Genomic DNA, 24,147 nt, shown 5'->3' with positions numbered 1-24,147 from the left:
TGCCTCAAGTTTCTTTCCAGATGGAATTAGAAATGGAAAAAGATTGGAGTAACATGCCCCTTCCCAGAACAAAGAGCCAAAATGGAGGGGAGATCTGATCATGTAAAACAGAATCACAGTGAGACACAAAGTAATTCTGGTGCAATGTCCTGAGATGTTCACATCCATGCATCATGACAATACAGGATGATTTTACATTGTCAGTATGTCATAGCATGGTTATTTTTGTAACCCTGCAACTGCATTTGATGATGAAGGGGGTCTCTGTCTCTATAAGGCTGAGTACCACTGTTTTAGACTAAGACATTTTCAACTGATTAGGAGACAGCAGCCATGTGCTACAGATTGAGAAGGTATTGGGCTAATCCAGAAAGGGGCTGGGCTATTGACTTCAGTGGGAGTTCCAGGTTTTCAACACATTCTCTGTGCCATTCAGGATGTGGCCAATTAAAACTAATCCAGGATACAGTTCATGAGTGATTTGGGTTAGTAGATGGGTTAATACTTTGGCATAATCATTCTGACAAACACTAGAAAGATAAAGAGGAAGGGATGGAAGGTGGAATTTGCTCCTGGTAAGAGACCTTGTTGTCACCCTTTCACCAAAGCTCCTTCACAGCTCTGAACTGTGATATAATCCCTTGAAGAAATGCCACTTGAGAGCTTAAATTCAAAGAATGCTATGAGTGTCTAAGATACCATAATGAGGGAAAGGGTCACCGAGTGCCATGACGATAGCCAAGAAATTAATATGACATAGATGGAAAAATCTTTATATACCCAGCATAACAGAGGATAACTATGTTAATGAATTCATTAAAATATCACGCAATTGCATCCTCCAAATTGCACATATAGTAGTACAACATGATCTTCTTTCATAGACATATAATAAAAATGTGAAATATACTTACTGGGACGGTCATATTAGTATTAGGTACCAGACATCCGGGTACGGGTGTGGTGGTAGGTGTCGTCGTCGCTGGGGTAGTTGTTGCTGTGGTAGTGGTGGTGGTAGGTGTCGTTGTTGCTGTAATGGTGGTGGTGGTAAGTGTCGTTGTCTCCGGGGTAGTGGTTGCTGTGGTGGTGGTAGGTGTCGTTGTTTCTGGGGTAGTTGTTTCTGTGGTGGTGGTGGTGGTGGTGGTGGTAGGTGTTGTTGTCTCTGGGGTCGTTGTTTCTGTGGTGGTGGTGGTAGGTGTCGTCGTCTCTGGTGTCGTTGTTTCTGTGGTGGTAGGAGTCGTTGTCTTTGGAGTAGTAGTTGCTGTGGTGGTAGGTGTTGTCGTCTCTGGGGTAGTAGTTGCTGTGGTGGTGGTGGTAGGTGTTGTTGTCTCTGAGGTGGTTGTTTCTGTGGTGGTGGTGGTGGTAGTAGGTGTTGTTGTCTCTGGGGTAGTTGTTACTGTAGTGGTGGTAGTGGTGGTAGGTGTCGTCGTCTCTGGGGTAGTTGTTTCAGTAGTGGTGGTGGTGGTGGGTGTTGTCGTCCCTGAGGTAGTTGTTTCTGTGGTGGTGGTGGTAGGTGTCGTCGTCTCTGGGGTAGTAGTTGCTGTAGTGGTGGTGGTAGGTGTCGTCGTCTCTGAGGTGGTTGTTTCTGTGGTGGTGGTGGTAGGTGTCGTTGTCTCTGGGGTAGTTGTTTCTGTGGTGGTGGTGGTGGTGGTAGGTGTCGTTGTCTCTGGGGTAGTAGTTGCTGTGGTGGTGGTGGTAGGTGTTGTCGTCTCTGGGGTAGTAGTTGCTGTGGTGGTGGTGGTGGTAGGTGTCATTGTCTCTGTGGTGGTGGTAGTGGTAGGTGTAGTTGTCTCTGGGGTAGTCGTTACTGTAGTGGTGGTAGTGGTGGTAGGTGTCGTTGTCTCTGGGGTAGTTGTTTCTGTGGTGGTGGTGGTGGTGGTGGGTGTTGTCGTCCCTGAGGTAGTTGTTTCTGTGGTGGTGGTGGTAGGTGTCGTCGTCTCTGGGGTAGTTGTTTCTGTGGTGGTGGTGGTGGTGGTGGTGGTAGGTGTCGTTGTCTCTGGGGTAGTAGTTGCTGTGGTGGTGGTGGTAGGTGTTGTCGTCTCTGGGGTAGTAGTTGCTGTGGTGGTGGTGGTGGTAGGTGTCGTTGTCTCTGTGGTGGTGGTAGTGGTAGGTGTAGTTGTCTCTGGGGTAGTCGTTACTGTAGTGGTGGTAGTGGTGGTAGGTGTCGTCGTCTCTGGGGTAGTTGTTTCAGTAGTGGTGGTGGTGGTGGGTGTTGTCGTCCCTGAGGTAGTTGTTTCTGTGGTGGTGGTGGTAGGTGTCGTCGTCTCTGGGGTAGTTGTTTCTGTGGTGGTGGTGGTGGTGGTGGTGGTAGGTGTCGTTGTCTCTGGGGTAGTAGTTGCTGTGGTGGTGGTGGTAGGTGTTGTCGTCTCTGGGGTAGTAGTTGCTGTGGTGGTGGTGGTGGTAGGTGTCGTTGTCTCTGTGGTGGTGGTAGTGGTAGGTGTAGTTGTCTCTGGGGTAGTCGTTACTGTAGTGGTGGTAGTGGTGGTAGGTGTCGTCGTCTCTGGGGTAGTTGTTTCTGTGGTGGTGGTGGTGGTGGGTGTTGTCGTCCCTGAGGTAGTTGTTTCTGTAGTGGTGGTGGTAGGTGTCGTCGTCTCTGAGGTGGTTGTTTCTCTGGTGGTGGTGGTAGGTGTCGTTGTCTCTGGGGTAGTTGTTTCTGTGGTGGTGGTGGTGGTGGTAGGTGTTGTCGTCTCTGGGGTAGTAGTTGCTGTGGTGGTGGTGGTGGTAGGTGTCGTTGTCTCTGTGGTGGTGGTAGTGGTAGGTGTAGTTGTCTCTGGTGTAGTCGTTACTGTAGTGGTGGTAGTGGTGGTAGGTGTCGTCGTCTCTGGGGTAGTTGTTTCTGTGGTGGTGGTGGTGGTGGTAAGTGTTGTTGTCTCTGGGGTAGTTGTTTCTGTGGTGGTAGGTGTCGTTGTCTCTGGGGTAGTGGTTGCTGTGGTGGTGATGATAGGGAAATCAGATATAAATATCCAAATCATTTGTAAAAAAAAGTTACTATAGTAAATACATATTCTACCCCTACCATGTTGCCTCTTGTGATAATGATCTCTTTGACAGAAGGTACCCTGAATCCAAATTATGCTAAGTGACATAAATATAGATTGTACAGAGCATTGCTACGTCCTGGATTCTCAAAATTCTACCTCAGCTTCACATAGGTTGTGTCTTTCTTGTAAGAACATCAGTGTTATTCACTAGAATTCACCATAGGCCTAGTGGAATCTAGGGCTATGTCTTCACTACCCGCCGATCCGGCGGGTAGCAATCGGTCTATCGGGGATCGACTTACCGCGTCTAGTGAAGACGCGGTAAAATCGATCCCTGATCGCTCTGCCGTCGACTCCGGAAATCCACCTCGGCAAGAGGCGGCAGCGGAGTCGGCGGCAGCGCGGCAGCGGTCGACTTTCCCGCGTCCTCACCGCCAGGTAAGCCGACCTAAAATACGCAACTTCAGCTACGGTATTCACGTAGCTGAAGTTGCGTATCTTAGGTCGGACCCCCGCTGCAGTGTAGACCTAGCCTAGGACTGCATATATTTAGGGAAAAGACAAATGTGATAATTAATATGCACATCCAGTGAGGCTGCAATCAATCCTTCCACTCAAGCCTTACATGTGGGAGAGATGTAGGAATAATAGATAGATACAGGATGCTGAGCATACAGTTATATTAACCCCTTTGCTCATGAGCAGTTGAGCATCACTTGCCTAAATAGCAGTAGCAGTAATTGCTCTGTGCACTCTTTAATACTGGTTTCAGCTTTCTGAAGTTTGGAGGGACAGCTGTGGAACCAGTTTACACAGGAGTAAGGGACTTAACATGCCTCTTTGGCCTGGTCCCCACTAAGCCCCCACTTCGGACTAAGGTACGCAAATTCAGCTACGTTAATAACGTAGCTGAATTCGAAGTACCTTAGTCCGAACTTACCGCGGGTCCAGACGCTGCAGGCAGGCTCCCCCATCGATGCCGCGTACTCCTCTCGCCGAGCTGGAGTACCGGCGTCGATGGCGAGCACTTCCGGGATCAATCCGGGATCGATTTATCGCGTCTAAACCAGATCGATCCCAGAACATCGATTGCCTGCCGCCGGACCCTCCAGTAAGTGTAGACGTACCCTTATTCCCATGTAAACCGTGGCCAGAGTTTGTTCTAAGTAGTAATATGTGTCTCTATTATAGTATTCTTAAATCTCAAAAAAACTTGTTTGAAATCAATTGGCAATCTTTAAAATATCAATTACATTTAAATTAACACATGGAAGGACATCTAGGACTACATGTCTAATGTTCAGAAATGACATTTTTCCTGTTGATGCTATACGTCATGTAATATTTTATTAGAAATTCTGGAAGGCTAAACAGAGATGAACCCATTAAATAAATCTCTGATGTTAGCACAATTCTGACTATAGCGTCTGCATCCACCCTACAATATCTGAATTTTTAATGATGGTTACCTGTGGCTAATGAGAATCACATGAACACTTGCAGAATTTTGTTGTTATCATTAGGTGTGGGCAGTTACCATTCAATACTTACCTGTTGAAGTGCTGGTTGTGGTTCCAGTTGTAGTAGTTGATGTTGGAATGGTTGTCGTGGTTGTCAGGGTGGAAGTTGGAGTCGTAGATGTAGGTGTGGAGCAAAGCACACCTGATGAGCAGCAGTAAACACTGATCTCATAATTGAGGCACATAAGCATTGGAATCATGCCCCCTGGGACTTGGTCTCTATTATTACAGATAAGTCCAGTGGAAACATCACATGTCACTTTTTGTCCTAAATCTTTAATGGGGATGCCAGGGAATTTCGGAGCTCTGCATGAAATATTTAGTGGATTATCACATATCGCTGAGGTGTTCCATGCTCTGATTTTGTCATAGGTTTCATCATCACCATATTCTGGGCCATATTTTGGCTCACTCACACTAATCCAGTCAGACCACCAACAATATTGAGCTATAGGTGAACATGGTGCTGCAAGACAACAACGGAACACAGAATTTAGAAAGAAGAGAAACATGCATGACATAGTAGTGATGTAAGCAGTGCTGAGAGCGAAACACTGGATGTACATTGGTCCAAAACAAATAATTAGTGCAACCTACAAAGATTTGGCATGAGAGCAGGATTATGATCTCATCTACACCTGTTTTAGTCACAAGTGCTTCAGTTCAAGTCAATGGAGGTAAACTAGCCTAAAAATAGTGCAAAATCAGAATCAGGCTGTGAATGTGCTAAATTGGTATTTCTTATGCACAGAAAATAATGTAGCATGAACAGTTACATGTAAGAGTAGAATGGAAGAGGGAACAAGATCAAGTAGGCACTTCCTACTTTATCTGACACCCTCCTATTACTTGCTTTTCCAGCCACTTGCATCTGATAGAAATGATACGGGGGCAGGGCAGGAGAGCAGATGTAAGTATTCAAATTATTTATAAAACAAATTTAACTGTATTAAATACATACTCCTTCCCTCTCACACACACAGTTTTCTGAGATAATAAACTGTCTGAGAGAATCCAAAATTTGCTAAGTTGTATAAAATATAGACTGTAGAGAACATCATCATTACAACACAAGGGATTCTATCCTAATCACTAAAGCCAGAGCAATTGCAGCAGTGCAGTGAGGGTGCAAACCGGCTGGACTCCGCAGATGCATTCAGGCTGGCTCAACTGGAAAGCCTCTGGGCTTCTCAAGGAGAACATGGCAGACTGGAGGACACAAAACCCTTCAAAAGGGTGCAGCATCTGTTCCTTATGTGCAGCCTTGCTCCAATTAACTGTGCGAGGGATGCAGAACAGCAGAGCCATGTTCTCCTCCACTCTGGGATATGTCCAGTGTCATTGCTAGTAATAGACACCCTGGTCTTTGTGACCTGGTTCTCTTTTTGCTCAGATGTATAAGGGGTGGGGGATCTCAGTCCCACTACCCCTCCTACCACCTTTGTGCACTTTTGAAGGGCTAATCACAATCTAGGGTGAAAGGAAGTTCTTTGACACACACCCCAAATAGTAAGCCAGAGACTGTAGCACCATACAAAGTAAATAAGAGCACAAGAAGCCTTACCTTACCTTGCCCCCTTTAACCTCCTACAAAATTCCTGCATTGGTTAGTCACAATAACAATCCTTGCACACCTCTCAATGAGCAATATGAACTCATTCTCACTCTGCATGCACTATATTCTAGATTCTTAAAATTCCACCTTTTCTACCTGGAGGTGGTGTCTTTTTTATAGGAACATCAGTACTATTCAGTGGAATTCACACCATAGGACAGAAAATCCCCTCCAGGACTGGTGGAATCGAGGGCTGCATATATCAGGAATACATGCAAATGTGATAAATACTATGCATATTCAGGGATGCAGTAATCACTCATCCCACCCAAGCCTTACATGTGGGAGAGACATAGTAACAATAGTCAGATGACCAGTCTTGGGCAGGAACATGGAGTGTATACTTATATTAACTCCTTAGCCCATGAGTAGCTCAGTATCACCTGCCTACAAAGCAGCCCCAGAGAAGCTTTGCACACTCTTTAATACCAGTTTCAGCCTCCTGAGGTTTGGTGGGACAGATGTGGATCCAGCTTATACAGGAATAAGGAACTTAATATGCCTCTTATTTCCACGCAAACCAGGGGCAGGATTTGTTCCAAGTGAAAATACAAGTCGCTATTATTTTATTCTTAAGTCTCAAAAAATACCTTGTTCAAAATCTGCTGGCAATACATATTTTTTTAAATATCAATTACATTTAAATTAGTAGGTGAAAGGGTATCTTGGCCAAAACGTACAATGTTCAAATAAAAAAAAAGGTGGTGGGCGTTTTTTCCAGTTGATGCTATATTTCTTATGATATTTTGTTAGAAATTCTGGAAGGCGAAGCAGAGATGAACACATTAAATAAATCTCTGCTATTAGGACACTTCTGTCTATAGCTGCCACCTTACTTTGTCTGAATTTTTACTGTTGGTTAACTTAGGTTAATGAGAATCACATCAACACTTACAGAATTTTATTCTTATCATTAAGTGTGGGCAGTTATCATTCAAAGCTTACCTGCTGAAATGCCGGTTGTGGTTCCGCTTATAATATTTGATGATTGCATGGTGGTTGTTTTAGTGGTTGGAGGCTTAGTGGTATTAGTTATAGTGGTTTTTGGTGTTGGCATTGGAGTGTGTGTTGGATGCTAAATGGTGCTGGTTGGCAGTGTGATGGTTGGAGTGGGTTTTGGGGGCAGCTCAGTGCTGATAGTGGTTGCTGGTGTGGTGGTGGGGGTGGTTAGTGTAGGGGGTTGGGGGCCTGGTAGTAGTTATGGTGGTGGATATGGGGATTTGGTGGAAGTTGTGCTTGTGGGTGTGGGGGTTAGAGGCTCAATGGTCATTGTATTGGTGGGTGTGCGGGTTAGGGGCTTCATGGTAGTTGTGGGTGTTGGGGGTTCGTTGGTTGCTATACTTATGGGTGTGAGAGTTGGGGGCACTTGGTGGTAGTTGTGCTGGTGTGTGTAGGATTTGGGAACTCGGTGGTAGTTGTGAGGGGAGGGTTGGGGAGTTCATGGTAGTTGTGGTTGTAGAGATTGGGGGTTTGGTGGTCATTGGGAGTGGTAGTTGTAATTGTGGTGCATTCTGGCCAGCAGCAGTAAATGCTTATCTCACAACTGAGGCAGACAGGTATTGGAATCAGGCCCCCTGGGACTTGGTCTTTATTATTACAGATAAGCCCAGTGGAAACATCACCTTGCACTTTTTGTCCTAAAACTACAATGGAGATGACAGGGAATTTCTTAGCTCTGCATTAAATGTTTAATGGATTCTCATATATCGCTGAGGAGTTCCACACACTGATTTTTTCATAGGTTTCTAATCACCATTTTCTGGGCCATGTAAAAACTTCAAAGATTTGTCATTCAGTGAGATCCTGATTCTCGGCTCTCTTACACCAGCCTTTACGTCATCACTGATTAAGGCCTAGACACTTTCATGGGAATCATACCTGGTTACAGCAGGTCTGGAGCTGTCTGACTGTTTAAAAGCAAGCTTTTTGTTTTGCCACTTAATTCAAAAAATGCAAGGATGAAATACACACGTACACACACAGGCGGCGAGTTATATTGGCCCGTGGTGCCGGTGCTCCACCAATATTCAGGAACATGGACCCGGCTCCACCAGTGTTTGGGCTTATATTTTTAGAGCCATCCCTAGGGATGGGACGGCTCTGCTTGGACCCGTTCTGGGCACCACCAAAAATTATACAAACCTGCCACCCATGTGTATGCGTGCGTACACACACACACACACACACACACACATATATTATTTTACCATTCTAAAATGAAAATGTATTTCTTTGCTGCCTGCCTATCTCTTTTTCTTCCTTGTCCTTTGTTTTCTACCTACCATGTTTCACAATGAGGAGCTTCCTTATAAAGAAACTTACTTGTAGAGGTTGAAGAGGTCGTGGTGGGAACTGCAATGGAAAAATAATAAGTATCACTATACAGTCCTAAGAGTTCCAGAGAAATGAAAACATAGTTTAAAAACCCACCAACATTCACTTCAAGATTTTTGTCCAAGACACTAGGGGCGCCTTCCATCAGTGCACCAGCCCCAAAGATTTACAACACTTGCTTCAGACTCCCAGCTGTGACCTTGGGATTCAGGAACATTTTCATCATGGTGAGCACATCAGTTACACCAATATCTGAGGTTCCCCCCGTGACAGGATAGAGCAACATGTAGTATTTCAAAGCTTTCTGAGTTCAGCATGATAAAGCCATGCAGAAGCATAGTTATAAACAGTTATGAGAAGCCAAATGTCTATGCAATCTATCTGTAAAACACCTTCAAGGAGAAAGTATTAGATGTGCATCCACGTTGGAACTTTACCAGTATTACAGAATACATACAAATATGATAATATTATGCATATTCAGGGAGGCAGAAATCACTCCTCCCACTGAAGTCTTACGTGTGGGAGAGACCTAGGACGATAGCCACGTGGCTAATCTTGGGCAGGGATGCTGAGAGTATCATTACATTAACTCTTAATCCATGAGTGGCTTGGTATCACCTGTTTAAAAAGCAGCCATAGAGATGCTCTGTGCACTCTTTAATAACAGTTTCAGCCTTCTGAGGCTTGGTGGGGCAGGTGTGGAACCAGCTTACACAGGAATAAGGGACTTAAAATGCTCCTTCCTCCCATGTAAACGACAGTCAGGATTTGTTCCTATTAATAATAGATGTATCTATTATTTTATTATTAAATGTAAAAAAATCAAGTTCAAAATCAATTGGCATTCAGTATATACAGTACTTTTAAAATGTCAACTGAATTTAAATTAGAAGGTGGAAATGTATCTGGACAAAATGTATAATGTTTCAAAAAAGAGTGATTTTATTCAGGTAATACCGTATTCCATAGAATTTTGTGACAAATTCTGGAAGGCTAAAGAAAGTTGAAACTATTAAATGAATCTCTGCTGTTAAGGCAATTCCATCTATAGCTTATAGTTATTGTGAAATTCTTACCTGTTGTGGTCTCTGTTGTAGTAGTTGACGTTGACACAGTGGTAGTTGTAGTGGTTGTCGGCGTGGTGGTGGTGATGGTGGTGGTTGTGGGGGGTGGAGTGGCTGGGGTACAGCCTGCAAGAAAAAGCTTCATTGTGAAGTTGTTCTTCTAAGAAATGATCAAGAGCAACAACATGCCGAAACATTTACAAAAGTGCCTATGGTAAATCTGATATTTTTGAGTGTGTGAGAGGTGCACCTCAAAGAGCTATACCTGAAGCTAAACCATACAAACCTCATTAATTTATATTTGCATTTAGGAGGAAGCTAAGACATATCTAATAAAGCCCTATGTAGGTGAGGTACATCAACTAATTAGCAAGAATAGAAATTTCATTTAGACATAGGGTTACTAAGATACTTCCTAATACAGTAGTGGGTCTAAATAATAATGAACCTGTTATAAAATACCACATGTTCTTGAGGGTTAAGTGGCTTGAGCTGAGAATTAATAGTTAGGATATTGGGGAGGGGGCATTGTTTTAACAACACCGAAAGAAAGGGGCAGTTGTTACACTTTGATATTAAATCAGCCTAATTCATTTTTTTGTTCTATCCTTAGATGTGTGAGTGATGACTGTGAGGTTACAAAGTATTACCTAATTTTTCTTTTGTGCAATCCTGGCTAGAATTGCAAAGAATCATTCAAAATCATTACTAAATCTCCGGTGGAGACAGATGGAAGAGATACGTGGCATTCCTTTTCTTTCCCTTTCCAGTTTGCAGAAAGAATAAAATGCAATTTACCTGGTACAGGTGTGCACACTTTTTTTGGTGAGATGCAGAAACTAAAAGAAAAATAATTCAGTCAAAATTAACATTTTTGCAAACCAACAGCAGCCCGTGCAGTAATTTCTCATGAATCCCTCCAATTAATTTATAGCAGGGCTAGGAGTCTAAAAACTTAAAAACAATTTTATCACTCAAACTTCACCTCATGAGACTGGATATTTCTTTGGCAGTTGTTTGCTCCAATATCGACAATTGCTATTTCCTCCCGACAACTACCAGCTTTCCTTCCTCCAAACACTCCGCTTTGAGATAATTAATTACCCTCCATCAGGAGCAGGGAAAATATAATACAGCCACTGCTCTCTTAAACTGTTTTGCTCCATCTCTGCTGCACAGCATCCTTATATCTCGACAAATTACTGATCAGGGGTATACTGAAGAGGGCTGAGGGTGTGAGGGAACATGGCCAGAGACATTTGTGCTCCAGAGACCCCCCAGCTGGTTCTATCTGGCAAAACTTAGAACAGCATAAGGGCTGCTCTAAGTGTAATTTCCAGATATGACATATTTAAAGTAATATTTAATGCCATTATCAAAAGATTTATTAATGGGCAATCATCAACGTGAAATACAGTAAATTTCAAAACATGAGTTAAATATAGTTGCAGGTACTATATCTGGTCTTGAGTTTTCCTGTCAATTTTTGCAGTTTTACAGCCACATGTTCCTATTAAAAAAAAATCTCTCTTCTGCTGTTGCATGAAAGACATACATGAACAACAGGTGCAACTGACTTTAGTGAATAATTGAAAATGACTATACACAATGTCCTGTTAAATTCACAATGTGAATAAGTTGAAAAAATATATAGGTACTTTTATTTCTCTAGTCTCTACCAGTTATAGCAATCTGTGGAATTACTTCTAACAATTGCAGGTAAAAAAATGCACAGAGAGAAATGTGAGTAGAAATAGATGGCGTTCCTTTGAAATCCAACCGTATTGTAACTATAGTGTTCCCCCCACCCACTACTTTTGTAAGGCAAGATCTTCATCTGGGGTAAATCAGCATTTATATGGAGAAGGGCCAATTTGAGGTTCTTGCAGGTAATCTGTAATATTACAGCCTTCATTCAGACAGCATGGTCTGTTCACAACAGCAGTTAAGCGTGTGCTGAAGTCCCATTGAGGTCAATGGGATTTAAGCATGTACTTAAGTGATTTCCTGAATCAAGGTCTAAATATGCATTGCTCCATCACTTTTGTATTTCCACATACCATTCCAGACAATCGTCTTCTGTGGGTATTTTTGTGCCATTTTCATAATGAGTGCCATTTTGACTATAACAGCCACATTCAACTTCAGTTACACATTTGTTGAGGTCTTCATCAAAAATGGGCTTTTCTTTAGGGCATCTGGGGTAGCAACCTGTTGACCACAAATGGTCCATTTTGTAATATTAATAAAAACTGTTAACTTAGTGATTACATTCTCACTGGGGGCCTGATTTAAGGCCCACTGAAGTATGAAAAGACTCCTTCTGATTCTAGATGAGGCCCTGGATGATGAGCACTTCCAAAAGTGGTGAGTTATTCATTGTAAATCCTGAATATTTCCCATTGAGCCATCCATTAAGAAGCCAATATTTACCAGCACTACAATGTCTGAAATATCAGTTATTTCTTTTTGCAAGGATACAGAAATGCTGCAGTATCTCAGTTACAGCAATGTGTAGATAAAAAATATCTACACAAAAAAATAGCAAAAATAAATAAAAAGTTTTAAAGAAATAATTAAGCAACAAAATTCTAGTTTTTCTTTACCACAGTAAGAATCTTTTCTCCCCCTTGAGGTACTCTTAAGATGGTATTGGTCAATGGGGATGGTGGATCAATCTTATACTACAATTCAGGAAAATACTCAGGCATGTGTTTAACATGTATCATCCGCATTGATGCCAATAAACAGTATGTTACACCACACCAAATACTTGTGTAAGATTATAGATTTAGGAATGGCCAGGCAATCAATAGATCTCATTAGCTAATAGCTCCAACTCCATCAAGTAACATTTTAACTAAATCGTCATGATATGCAATACAAAAACAATCAGTTTCTTACCTTCCAGATATGGCAATGGAAAGTTGGAGCTGACATTGTTAATGATCCTGCAGGTCACAATATGACGGCCACAAGGCTCGTAGTGCCATTCACACTCATTCCGAGGGTTGTAGTAATCACAAAATATTGCTGATAGAAAACAGAAGCTGATCAAAAAAAGAGCTGACAGAACAGAATCCCATTCCCACCTCTGACCATGCCAGCCAAATGACCCTACACAGTGCACTGGCAGCAATATTTCCCTTGACACATGGGACCTGGGTTTTTTCTTCCTACTCAACCTGAATACAGAACACATGAAACCCTGGATTTCAGCACCTTCACATTTAACACCACTGTTGCAGAAAACAAATGTTTGATTGAAAGCACACAACTACTCAGAATCACTTTTGAATTCAAGCTGTCTGTTGAAGTGTTGTAATTTTTTTTTTTTTTTTACTTCTCTGGACATCTGCAAACTCTTAGGGCTAATGGTGCGTATAGGCTGAAATCAGTTTCACCCAGATATATCATATGGAGTAGTCACATGGTGTTCCTCCAGTAAACCCACATGGACATGCACAAACTCTTCAAACCTGAACCTTGTTTATGGGCGCATAACAAGATCTAAATAGGGGAAAGCTTAACACATTCAAAACCAAATTCCTCAAACCATATGGCCTATGAACCAGTGTGAACTGCCTCTGACAGAAAAAAATTGGCAAACCCACTGCAAACTGAACTTGGAAGAGGTCACTACTGGGCTATTTAACCCATGGCTACAGAATAAAATTTGCAAGAATTCTGAGATGGGAAGTGATGTACTGTGTGTAAGAACCAGTAGTCCCCACTGTGAAAAGTGTAGTTACTGCTCCTACTGGCTGGATCGGTAGAAGTGTTTCCTGTAACTCATTTAGTATACCCATTGTGATGATCACCATCCCAACTTGTCTTTTGGTGTCAGTAACTATATGCAAGAGGCACATACAACAGCCTAAAATGAAGTCAAACGGATTTTATGAGTATATGTATAACTTAAACACATTTCGCCTACTGGGACTAATCACAGGCTACTGTGCTATACACAAAATGTAAAAAAATTACTAGTAACAATTCTGGGTGGGAGATTTTGCTGACTAGATAAATATGCTGGGAATGTCAGTCCACCAGTTGGCACACACAATGGGAAGGAAATGTCATTTAAGGGTCAACCCATAGTGACAATTTAAATACACTGAACTCATTAATACAATAATGGGCATCTGCTTATACTGCGATGGTGAACCCTTTCCACTGTGTGCCATAGTGTACAACCCTGTGTTAACACACTGCTGCAGTGATTAAAGACTTTGTGCTATTGTTCTGATAGGTCCAGTTCTACTCAGTGGGGAATATTTAAAGGTTACTCACGGCATATATCAGGAGTTCTCCAGAAGACACAAGCTTCAGCCTTAATGCACTCTTGGGCATAAGCAGCAACTGCGGAACAGAAGCACTGACAGTCTCCACCACTGTCACAGGAGCAGGCATCATGAACACAATTTTCATAGAATGGAGTTGGGTCCACCTGTTGGGGAAACACATGGGCAGCTGTTAACACCAGAGCTCAGTTTCCAATTTGGAATCTCAGATGGAAATCCTTTAGACCAGAAGTTGCTTACTGTCTGTCAGGTAGCAGATCTGAGCTAGGTTAATTTCCATTACTTTATCTTAATTTCTTCAAATGTGGTTATGGGGTAAAAAGTAACTAAAAGAAGCGTCTTGTGCATTGACCATATCTTCTGATGTGCATCATTTTAGCTTAATGACAAAAAAATTATTGCTCCCAGCACAGGGCCACTGTACCAATGTCAAAGCAAAATTTTATTTTATTCTGCGTCCTGTATTATCAACAGAATTATCAGCTGAGTTCTGAAGCCAGACTCTTTATCAATAAATATGATGCACAAAGTAGAAAGAAACACTTTATTGAATTTACAAAGCTGGTGATTAGAAAAAATGTGGTTTGACTGTGAAACTGAACTATTTGGACATGGAAGTTGCAGATGAATAAAAATAAGACAATTAGAGGTCATTTTTACAACTGCTCTTCTAACAATAACCACATTCTGAAAGCAATTTTGTTAAGCCTCCCTTCAAAACCTATCTGCTATTAGGATAGTATACTTCAGCTTCCAAAAAATAAAATCCCTGCACTTAAATTATCCTTCTTTTACAAGCGTCTAGCTTGGACACTCTTCAGGGTTCCATAAGAACCTCACTCAGGTTCTCTTCTTCTTCTTTAAAGTTGTCATAAACATACAGCTAAGGGTAGCATAAAATCCCTCTTTACCCTGTAAAGGGTTAATTCCTCTTTTACCTGTAAAGGGTTAAGAAGCTCAGATAACCTGGGTGACACCTGACCAAAAGGACCAATAAGGGGAGAAGATACTTTCAAATCTGTGGGGGAAGGTTTTGGTCTGTGTCTCTCGGAGCCAGCCAAGAAACCAAGCAGGGAAATTACATCTTCTTAAGTATATCTGAACTAAGCATCTAGTCTTGCAGAAATAGTAAGTAATAGCAGAAAATAAATGTGTTAGATTACCTTTTGTTTTAGCTTGTGAATTTTCCCTGTGCTAAGAGGGAGGTTTATCCCTGTTTTTGTAACTTTAAGGTTTTGCCTAGAGGGGAAATCCTCTGTGTTCTGGAGTCTCTTGTTATTCTGCAAAGTACTTACCATCCTGATTTTACAGAGGTGATTCTTTTGCCTTTCCTTTAATTAAAATTCTTCTTTTAAGAACCTGATTGATTTTCATTGTTCTTAAGATCCAAGGGTTTGGGTCTGTGTTCACCTGTACCACATTGGTGAGGATATTATTCTCAAGCCTCCCCAGGAAAGGGGGTGTAAGGGTTTGGGGGGATATTTTGGGGGAGGTAGGGCTCCAAGTGGCCCTCCCTAAATGTTTGTTTAAATCACTTGGTGGTGGCAGCAATACTAAGGCTAGAAAGGAATTTGTGCCTTGAGAAGTTTTTAACCTAAGCTGGTAAAGATAAGCTTAGAATGTCTTTCATGCGGGTCCCCACATCTGTACCCTAGCATTCAGAGTGGGGAGGGAACCCTGCCAAAGTGAATTAATCTGCTGACTCTATCTCCTTCTCCAATCTACTGTACTTTATGGCTGCTGATACTACTGCTTATCTAAAAGAAAATTTGATTGAAATCAATGACATTTTCTCTTCAGTTAGTTAACCAGCCAAGTGGTGTACATCTGCCAGACATACCATCTGGTAGCAGAGACAGTTCTATACCTGCCTAGTGTTGGTGCATCCTGTCATACATTAGCAAATGCTTTTTTTCCCACTTGGATGATCAGAGGGAGAACCCAGACTGGATTTTATGCCCCCACTGAAAGGGGCATAAAAGCATATGCGAGAACAGCAGGAATCACAACTCTTTGTGATTCTTCCTATACTTATAATGTGTGCAAAGCACTTTGAAAAACTCTGATAAGTGCCAACTGTTATTATTGTTAAATTATTATTACACTTCAATTGAGGGACAAGGCTTAGATAAATTACATAACACTATGTATACTTTGAGCCTAGAACACTGTTTTGTTATTATGATTTGGGTGCATTTTAATATGAGATAGAGTGATGTAAGCATGCTTAAACTATGAGCTGATTGATACCAATTATCACTTAAAACAAGGAGAATGCAATGCAACAGATGGAAACATCTAAAGTCTGTCCACCATCTGCGACTGGAGAGGGGGAGGATCCATAAAAACCCAGTGACATACTGGATAGGGATCCCAGTCTGCACACTAGAAAGGAACCTCCATTCTGTATGTAAACAGAGTGTTACTTCTGTGTGGCTCACAAACAATACCATGGCAGGGAATTTCTCCCAAATTAGAACAAGTGGATGCTTCAGTCCAATCTATGAAAACATACCAAATCCCTGGTTTGACTATCCCAAGGAATAGCGGATGCCTGAACATCTAACTTTCAAGTGTAGTACCTGTTCTTATCAGGGGGATGGACCTGATGATCTCAAAGGTCTTTTCCAGTTTCTAACTTCTGAGGCTACTATGATTAACTATTCTCTCACTCAGCCTTCCTCTGTCTTCTTGCACAGAGGTTCACTTGTAGGTAGTAGCCACCGGCCTCTCTACTAACCTTATTGTGACAAACTTTAAAGACATTGCTCCGGATGATGCTGCACTCCTTCTCTGCCCAGGACTTGCGGTGAGGTTTCAGATTGCAGGGCAGAATCTCATTCACCACATCAGGGCAGGACCTAGACTGTTTCCAAGAATTACCAAACTCCAGAGGATTGGTCACCAGCAGCCTGTTCCTTGTTGTGAAGTCATTGTTGGACTTGTCATCGAAGTTGCCACACAAACCACAGATTTTGCCCTGAAAAAGCAAAAGTTGTTTGATTTCAGAACATGTCATCAGATTTTCAGTTTGCCCAGTAAATGACCACCAGTAGAGTTAGAACCAAAACAAAAGACACAAAGTGAGGGAACGATTTCTCCCTGTAACTTACTTATTTTCATCTTTATTTCAAAATCATGTGTACAAGTTAAACTTATTTTTATGTGTTTATCTTCCTGGTTAGCAAGCTACCGGTAGCCCAGGCAAGGAACCTGCGTCTTCCCTTCTTGCTACATATAGTATATAGTAACTATATCTATATTTTTTTGCAGCCTCCCATTCAACTTATAGGGATCCAAACAGTGGCTACACTTCTGTCACCTGACAACAAGCCATCTCTTTACAGTGCATTGTGGTATGCAGCAACTTAGCTGCATGATTCCTATTAATATAAATAGGAGTCACATGACTAAATTTTCCAGTACACAATGCACTGAAATTTTAGCCCTAAATCTATTAAATGTTAACTTTGAAGAGTTAGCTGATCATCTTTAAGGCAGATTTCCATTATTTGCAAAGAGTAAGATGGAATAAGGAAGAAATAAAGCATCCTTGAATAAAACTTAAAAGTCAGTACAGTGGCTTCAGTGGGTTTTGATTGGCTGGCATCCTTCTAGTTAAGGATGTGGCTGCAATAAAAACTAGGAATCTTTTGCCTCACTTTTTCTCCTCCCTCCATTTTTTTAACCCTACTCAAGCTACTTTAAGGTTTCCAGCGAAGTGTCATGAAAACATTTACCCACTTAGGAAAACAAACTAAGCAGTGTCATAAATGGGCACAAGTGTGGGGTCCTAAAATGTGTGCAAAGCCCCCAACCCTACAAAAGGCTGCTTGAGTCTCTTGCTAAACAAATCAAATGTTTTATAAGGGAAGATGTCCAGGTTGGATCATACCATAAGAAGCAACATACAATGGCACCCGCCATCATGGGTAATGCAAGATATATATGAATCATCAACATAAACAAGATTTAGGAACACTATTAAGAGTAACAATAAAGCATCATCCATATTTACCTGCATTCAACTATTCATAATCATATCAGCAGATTCCATAATATTTTAGAAAAAAGGCCTAGAGTTGCTCACCTTATAATTAGGAGTCAGCTTTATGAAAATAGTAGTCTTCTTATCCCAGATGAGCATCATGCCATTGCTGGCCTCAATAACAAGATATAGCCCCACTGTACGATTCCAATACCGTACATGGTCGCCAACATCTCGCTGAATTTCTACATATTGATTGTCCTCAAACTTCAGTTCGGTGCTCTGAAGGACAGAAAGAGAAGGGATATAACAGCACTGGCTTTATAGTGAGACAAGCTATTGGAATGATGATGCTGATGGACTTCATTGTGAAGCTAAGACTGCCAAACCACAACCTAAATCCTTAGCAAGTGGAAATCACATAGTTCCATTTACTTTAATGGAGCTATGCCAACTTTCAGTTTCAAGGAACATGACTACAAGCAAAGGGCAGTTTTGATCAGCTGCATTCTAGGGCTGAACCCATCCAGGGCCACCACTCACCCCTAGAAATACTTTAATAGCCTTTGAGCAGGTGACTCCGGTCGTTCCACATGGAACATTCACTGTGACGATACTAAACGAACCATTTTTGGGATCCTCGCTACAATAATCCTGTTGAGAGTGGAATAAAGAAACATAAGTCAATGAAAGGAATCATATTATTTATTTTGATTTCAATCTAAAATAATTTAAATTCATTCTTCAAATTCCATTTTACACACACACACACACACACACACACATGCACGCACCACTTAACTCTATGTTTACCAAATACTGAGAAAGAAGTGGGACAACTGAATTAAACAATAGTTTATGTCCCAAAATATATGGATATTTGTTTTCCAATTTCAGAATCAGCCACTTGTTTTGGAGTAGCGTTAATGAGCTGACAACTTTCATTGTTGAGCTAGCCCATTTGTGTACAATCTGCAACAACATCAACAGAAGAAATGTTCACTCAAGTGCCATTAATTTTCTTGCACAGCTGGGATTTGTTGCAAATATGGAATTTAACTTGGCAGAAGCTGCAGTTGCCACAGAAACAGTGATCTTAAAGAAAAACGGTCTAAGAGAGGTGGTCCAAGAACCAAACTGACAGCTATGTTATTGTAGAACTTTTCATTTGTTTTAGAAGATCTGTCTGCTCACTGCTCCCATTGGACATTACCCGGGCAGCCACATATTCACAGTGTCCATCAAAGTCATAGTGTTTTCCATCAAAGCTGATATAATGGCCACTTCCATATACAGTACAAGTCCCATAGCACACATTATCGGTGCAGTTCCATTTTCCTTTTTGGCAGGTACTAGGGAAAGAATAAAAGAGTTGGATGAAATCTGAAAAGTCAAGTCCTAATGCTGATCTATGCTGCTTTGGAAGCTGCAGGATAAATCACATAGCTGGCTGACACAACATGGAATCCATCACATGCATAATATTATGGCACAGGGTATTATAAATCACCATCTCATTAACAGTCCCCACATGGAATTGGCCCACTGACAAATTTATAGCATGGTTGTTAGCTCTGCACAGCTTCCTTTTTTGTTCCTGCATCAACACTACCCAAAAATTACACTACTACCCAATCAGAGATGCCCCCAGCTCAGACGGATTCTGAGCTCAGTTACAGTGATCACCCTAAAAACTTGTCAGTGTTGCCTGAGATAAACAGAGATAATTACCTTAATGTTTGTAGTATTACCTAAATTTACACAATAAGGAGTCATCCGAGGTCACAAAGAAGCCAGAGTGGGGCTGAGAATCAAGGCTTGTATACCTATATCCTGCTCATCACAGTGGTATTTAAACCATTTCATTACTATTCATTTACTATGAGAAATATACATCAAAAGGAAAGTCGAGAACTTTACAGCATCTTACCATTTGTTGCAGCCCACTTTTACGTCTTCTCCAGAAGAATAAAACTGCTTGTTATGAATACATGGACAGTCCTTCTCCTTGACACAGCCCCCTCTGCCATCATCAATCAGTCCATGAGGACACATGCACCCTGAGACACACTCTGTCTGGAACTAAAGAAAATAAGACAAAAAATTATATTATTTTATAAGAAAACACGATTTCTCTGTTTCCCACTTCTTCTACAAACATTCATCCCATGTGCTTCATTCCCTGGTTTATAACTCAGCCATTTTAATGTATTTATTTCCATCGGTCTCATCTCTCTAGTATCTGAGTGCCTGAGAATTTCCTTCATATTTTACAGAGATGTTAAGTTCAGACTATCTTACTTTTGTTCTACACAGAAAACTACAGTGCTGTATTGTAAACAAAATGCCTATCCAACTAACCCATAGTTTTCCTACTGAGAAAAGAGAAGACAAATCAGTGAAAAGAGAAAGGATGGCAAAAAGTAGTGGAGAACTAGAACAAAAATGATGAAATAAAAATGATGGAAATAAAAGGAAACAAGAGAAAAAAGACTAAAAGATCATGTTGGTCAGATTTGCACTGCTTCATTTAGGGACTAAGGGAAAGAAGGAGCCATGCCATAGTCAGAGGTAAAATGAAAACTTACATAGTCAGTACCCAGCGTATGGCAGCTTAGCTGCAGAGGGGTTTGTGAAGACCAAGACTTGACACTGCTGCAATCAAAGGGAATCTTGGGGGACAGACACTCTGTAAAAAAAGATACCATGTGAGATGGGTGAACATTGAAGATCAAGGGAACAGAAAATAAATGGGGCGTTATTAGATACTGAGACAGAAACAGCAGCGTGTACCCCTTAAAAATAATAAATGAAAATATCCTTTCTAATACAAGGTAAAATCCTCAGCCAAAAGCAAAGTGAAAGGTGGTGACCGTTTCACAGAAGGGAAAAAGAAACAAGTGGTGAATTCAAATGAGAAACTGAGATGTTTCTCTGTAAAGCATTTCACTGACCAGGTGTTATCTTCACTTGAGTGCAATGGAGAATTCCATTTCGGCAAACACTAAAAAGGATGAGAAGATAGAAATTCATAGGATGTAAGACTAATGTTTTCAATTGATAAACATCTGAGAACAATTTGCAGAGGCATAAATGAACAAATGAGATTATTACTTCTGCCAGACAATTATTCTTTTGGACTGTCAAAAATTCCCTATTGCTGTGGTATGTTCTTAGGTGTTAAAGTAATAATGAACCCAACTGATCTATTAGTGGAATAATGTTTAGTAGTGGCCTTTGTGAAATATGCACCTTGGGGAGGAAGTCCCACATGATTTCAACAGAGATTTCATAGTGAGCTTGGGGGAAAGTTCTGCAGAACTTTTGAATGTTACATTATAAACAGATGGTAAATTTATGATTTTCAAAGAATGGCCACAAATTATCCTGCAAATCCTCAAAATTGCACTTTTTAGCAATCAAGGGAATACATGCTCATACCCTTTCAGAGCATGTCCTTAGCCTCCAATAAATACATATAAATACATATCACCATTTTATGCCAACTCCAGTCAAATGCAATAACCTCATTGGCTTGTACTCTTATCTTCTAGTTCTCTCCTCCTTGAAAGGCAAGGAAATATTTTACCATTCACAGCATGAGTCACCCCCTTGGGAGCTGCCACCCGACGTGCAAAGACTACCCCTGCTTCTGTTTACCCTGCCAGCTCAGGACTCCAGCACCCTGTCTTGCTGAGCCAGACACTCCCATCTGCTGCAACACAGACCCAGGGTCTGAATCACTTGTCCCAGAGCTGCAAGTTTACCTGAAAACAGCCCACAGAAGTGTGCTTGTCTTTAGCACTCAGATGCCCAACTCCCAAATGGGATCTAAACCCAGATAAATCCGTTTTACCCTGCATAAAGCTTATGCAGGGCAAACTCATAAGTTCATGCAAAAGACTATTGCTTCTGGGAGCCTGCATGTTGGTTTTGGAACTCCACAATCTTGATTAAATGGGTATCAATTAGTAACTGTTTTAACTGTTAGAATAATCTGTTTTCAGTGAGAAACCCACTAATTGCTCATGTAGCTTCTTTTCCCACACACCTCATAAATAAAGAGATATGCCATACATATTAATAAGTTAACTTACAGCAGTATGACGTTTTGTTCTGCTAGGGTGGTGGCGGGTAATATATACCTTTTATCTACATGGTATCACCATCAATATCAATATATAGTATATTTAATAAGCAAAGATAAGAAGTGGGGGCTTTCACCTCCACAATCCACAAGTGACAAGCCATAAAATAACCTACCAGCGTTCTTCTTGTTTCATGATGACATCCCCAGGTTCCAGGTATGACCCTTTATAGTAGCATGTACAATGGGAGATGGGCACACAGTTACCCTTCTCATTCATATAGGTGTTATCAGGGCAGCCACAGCCATCAATGGGAATAAAGCCCTCCAAGCAGTGCTTTTCGCCATCAGCAAGGGAGCGACAGGTATGTTGACATGTGGTCAGATTGTAACGGAAGACCTGGGATGCTGGGCAAGAGGACACTTCTTTGTCTGGAGAGGGGGGAAAAGACCAATGGTTGCTATACTAGCATATAAAAAAGCCCTGACCAGGCATTATAGAATTTAAATCTTTCTTTCTGATCACTCTGCCCAGGCAGTATGTAATAATAAAAATAAAGGGACTTCCTCTCATTGTATTATGGAATAAATTATCGTAATTAATAAATAGTTTTGCCTTAACTTTGTCCTACCTTTTAAATTACCATCTAGGAGGTAATACTATTCCATTCTAAAGGGTATATTCTTCCTTTAATGAACATGCATAATTTATTTTATTATAAATGGGAGTTGAGTATATAGAGGAAGCAATGAAAAGATCCATTAAATATATATGTAGCATTGTTTCTTTTTCTTTTCCCTTTAGTTAACTGATCTTTTGCTATTGGAATTTGCTTTCTAATAATAATATCTTTTTCTCTGTTGCTTCATATCCCTATAACCCTCCAATAGAAGCACAATTTAACAAAGCCCAGTTCCCAGTGTTGATGATACCATTGATAACGCTGGTACACAACCAAGAAAATAAATAAAATGGAAGACCCATGATGGCTTATAGTCCACTGGACAAAGAGAAATAGATCAGTGTTTGTGAAGTGGTAGAGGAGATGACGAAAGGGAAAATAATTACTCCCCAGTTTATGAAGTTGTCCTATAAATGAAGGACATTTAAAGAATACAGCTTTAACTATTCAAAATTCTTGACACTGTCCCCTTAAATTGTATTGGGCATCTCCAAGGCACTTCTAAACTCTTAACACTGAGGTTAATCATCCAGGACACACCACACGATCCATTGTCTACAGCCAAGCTCTAAGATATAACCGCATTTGCTCCAATCCCTCAGACAGAGACAAGCACCTACAAGATCTCTATCAAGCATTCTTAAAACTACAATACCCACCTGCTGAAGTGAAAAAACAGATTGACAGAGCCAGATGAGTACCCAGAAGTCACCTCCTACAAGACAGGGCCAACAAAGAAAATAACAGAACACCACTAGCTGTCACCTTCAGCCCCCAACTAAAACCTCTCCAGCGCATCATCAGAGATCTACAACCTATCCTGAAAGATGATCCTTTACTCTCACAGATCTTGGGAGACAGACCTGTCCTCGCTTACAGACAACCCCCCAACCTAAAGCAAATACTCACCAGCAACCACACATCACTGAACAAAAATACTGACCCAGGAACCTATCCTTGTAACAAAGCCCGATGCCAACTCTGTCCACATATCTATTCAAGTGACACCATCATAGGGCCTAATCACATCAGCCATACCATCGGTGGCTCGTTCACCTGCACATCTACCAATGTGATTTATGCCATCATGTGCCAGCAATGCCCCTCTGCCATGTACATTGGCCAAACCGGACAGTCTCTACGCAAAAGAATTAATGGACACAAATCTGACATCAGGAATCATAATACTCAAAAACCAGTGGGAGAACACTTTAACCTGTCTGGCCATTCTTTGACAGACCTGCGGGTGGCTATCTTAAAACAGAAAAACTTCAAAAACAGACTCCAAGGAGAGACTGCTGAGCTGGAATTGATATGCAAACTAGACACAATCAACTCAGGGCTAAATAGGGATTGGGAGTGGCTGAGCCATTACAAACATTGAATCTATCTCCCCTTGTAAGTATTTTCACACTTGCTTCTTATCAAACTGTCTGTACTGAGCCATCTTGATTATCACTTCAAAAGATTTTTTTCTCTTACTTAATTGGCCTCTCAGAGTTGGTAAGACAACTCCCACCTGTTCATGCTCTCTGTATGTGTGTGTATATATATCTCCTCAATATATG

General features: G+C 41.2%; 1 protein-coding gene across 1 annotated transcript in view; it reads right to left on the bottom strand.

Annotated features, from left to right (window-relative positions):
• The window catches only part of MUC2 (mucin 2, oligomeric mucus/gel-forming), a 59,953-nt gene that overhangs the window by 14,887 nt on the left and 20,919 nt on the right, over positions 1-24,147 (bottom strand). Inside the window, 17 exon segments of the mRNA XM_065403347.1 lie at positions 915-3,059; positions 4,109-4,176; positions 4,533-4,967; positions 7,353-7,497; positions 7,698-7,825; positions 9,530-9,677; positions 11,586-11,728; positions 12,422-12,550; positions 13,811-13,967; positions 16,562-16,801; positions 17,912-18,091; positions 18,353-18,463; positions 19,023-19,161; positions 19,740-19,891; positions 20,398-20,522; positions 20,776-20,813; positions 22,073-22,328. Of these exon segments, the coding sequence (XP_065259419.1) occupies positions 915-3,059; positions 4,109-4,176; positions 4,533-4,967; positions 7,353-7,497; positions 7,698-7,825; positions 9,530-9,677; positions 11,586-11,728; positions 12,422-12,550; positions 13,811-13,967; positions 16,562-16,801; positions 17,912-18,091; positions 18,353-18,463; positions 19,023-19,161; positions 19,740-19,891; positions 20,398-20,522; positions 20,776-20,813; positions 22,073-22,328 (4,739 nt within the window).

This window comes from Emys orbicularis, chromosome 4 (assembly GCF_028017835.1).
Source record: "Emys orbicularis isolate rEmyOrb1 chromosome 4, rEmyOrb1.hap1, whole genome shotgun sequence".
NCBI classification, from domain to species: Eukaryota; Metazoa; Chordata; order Testudines; family Emydidae; genus Emys; species Emys orbicularis.
This window is presented reverse-complemented; position numbering and strand designations above follow the sequence as displayed.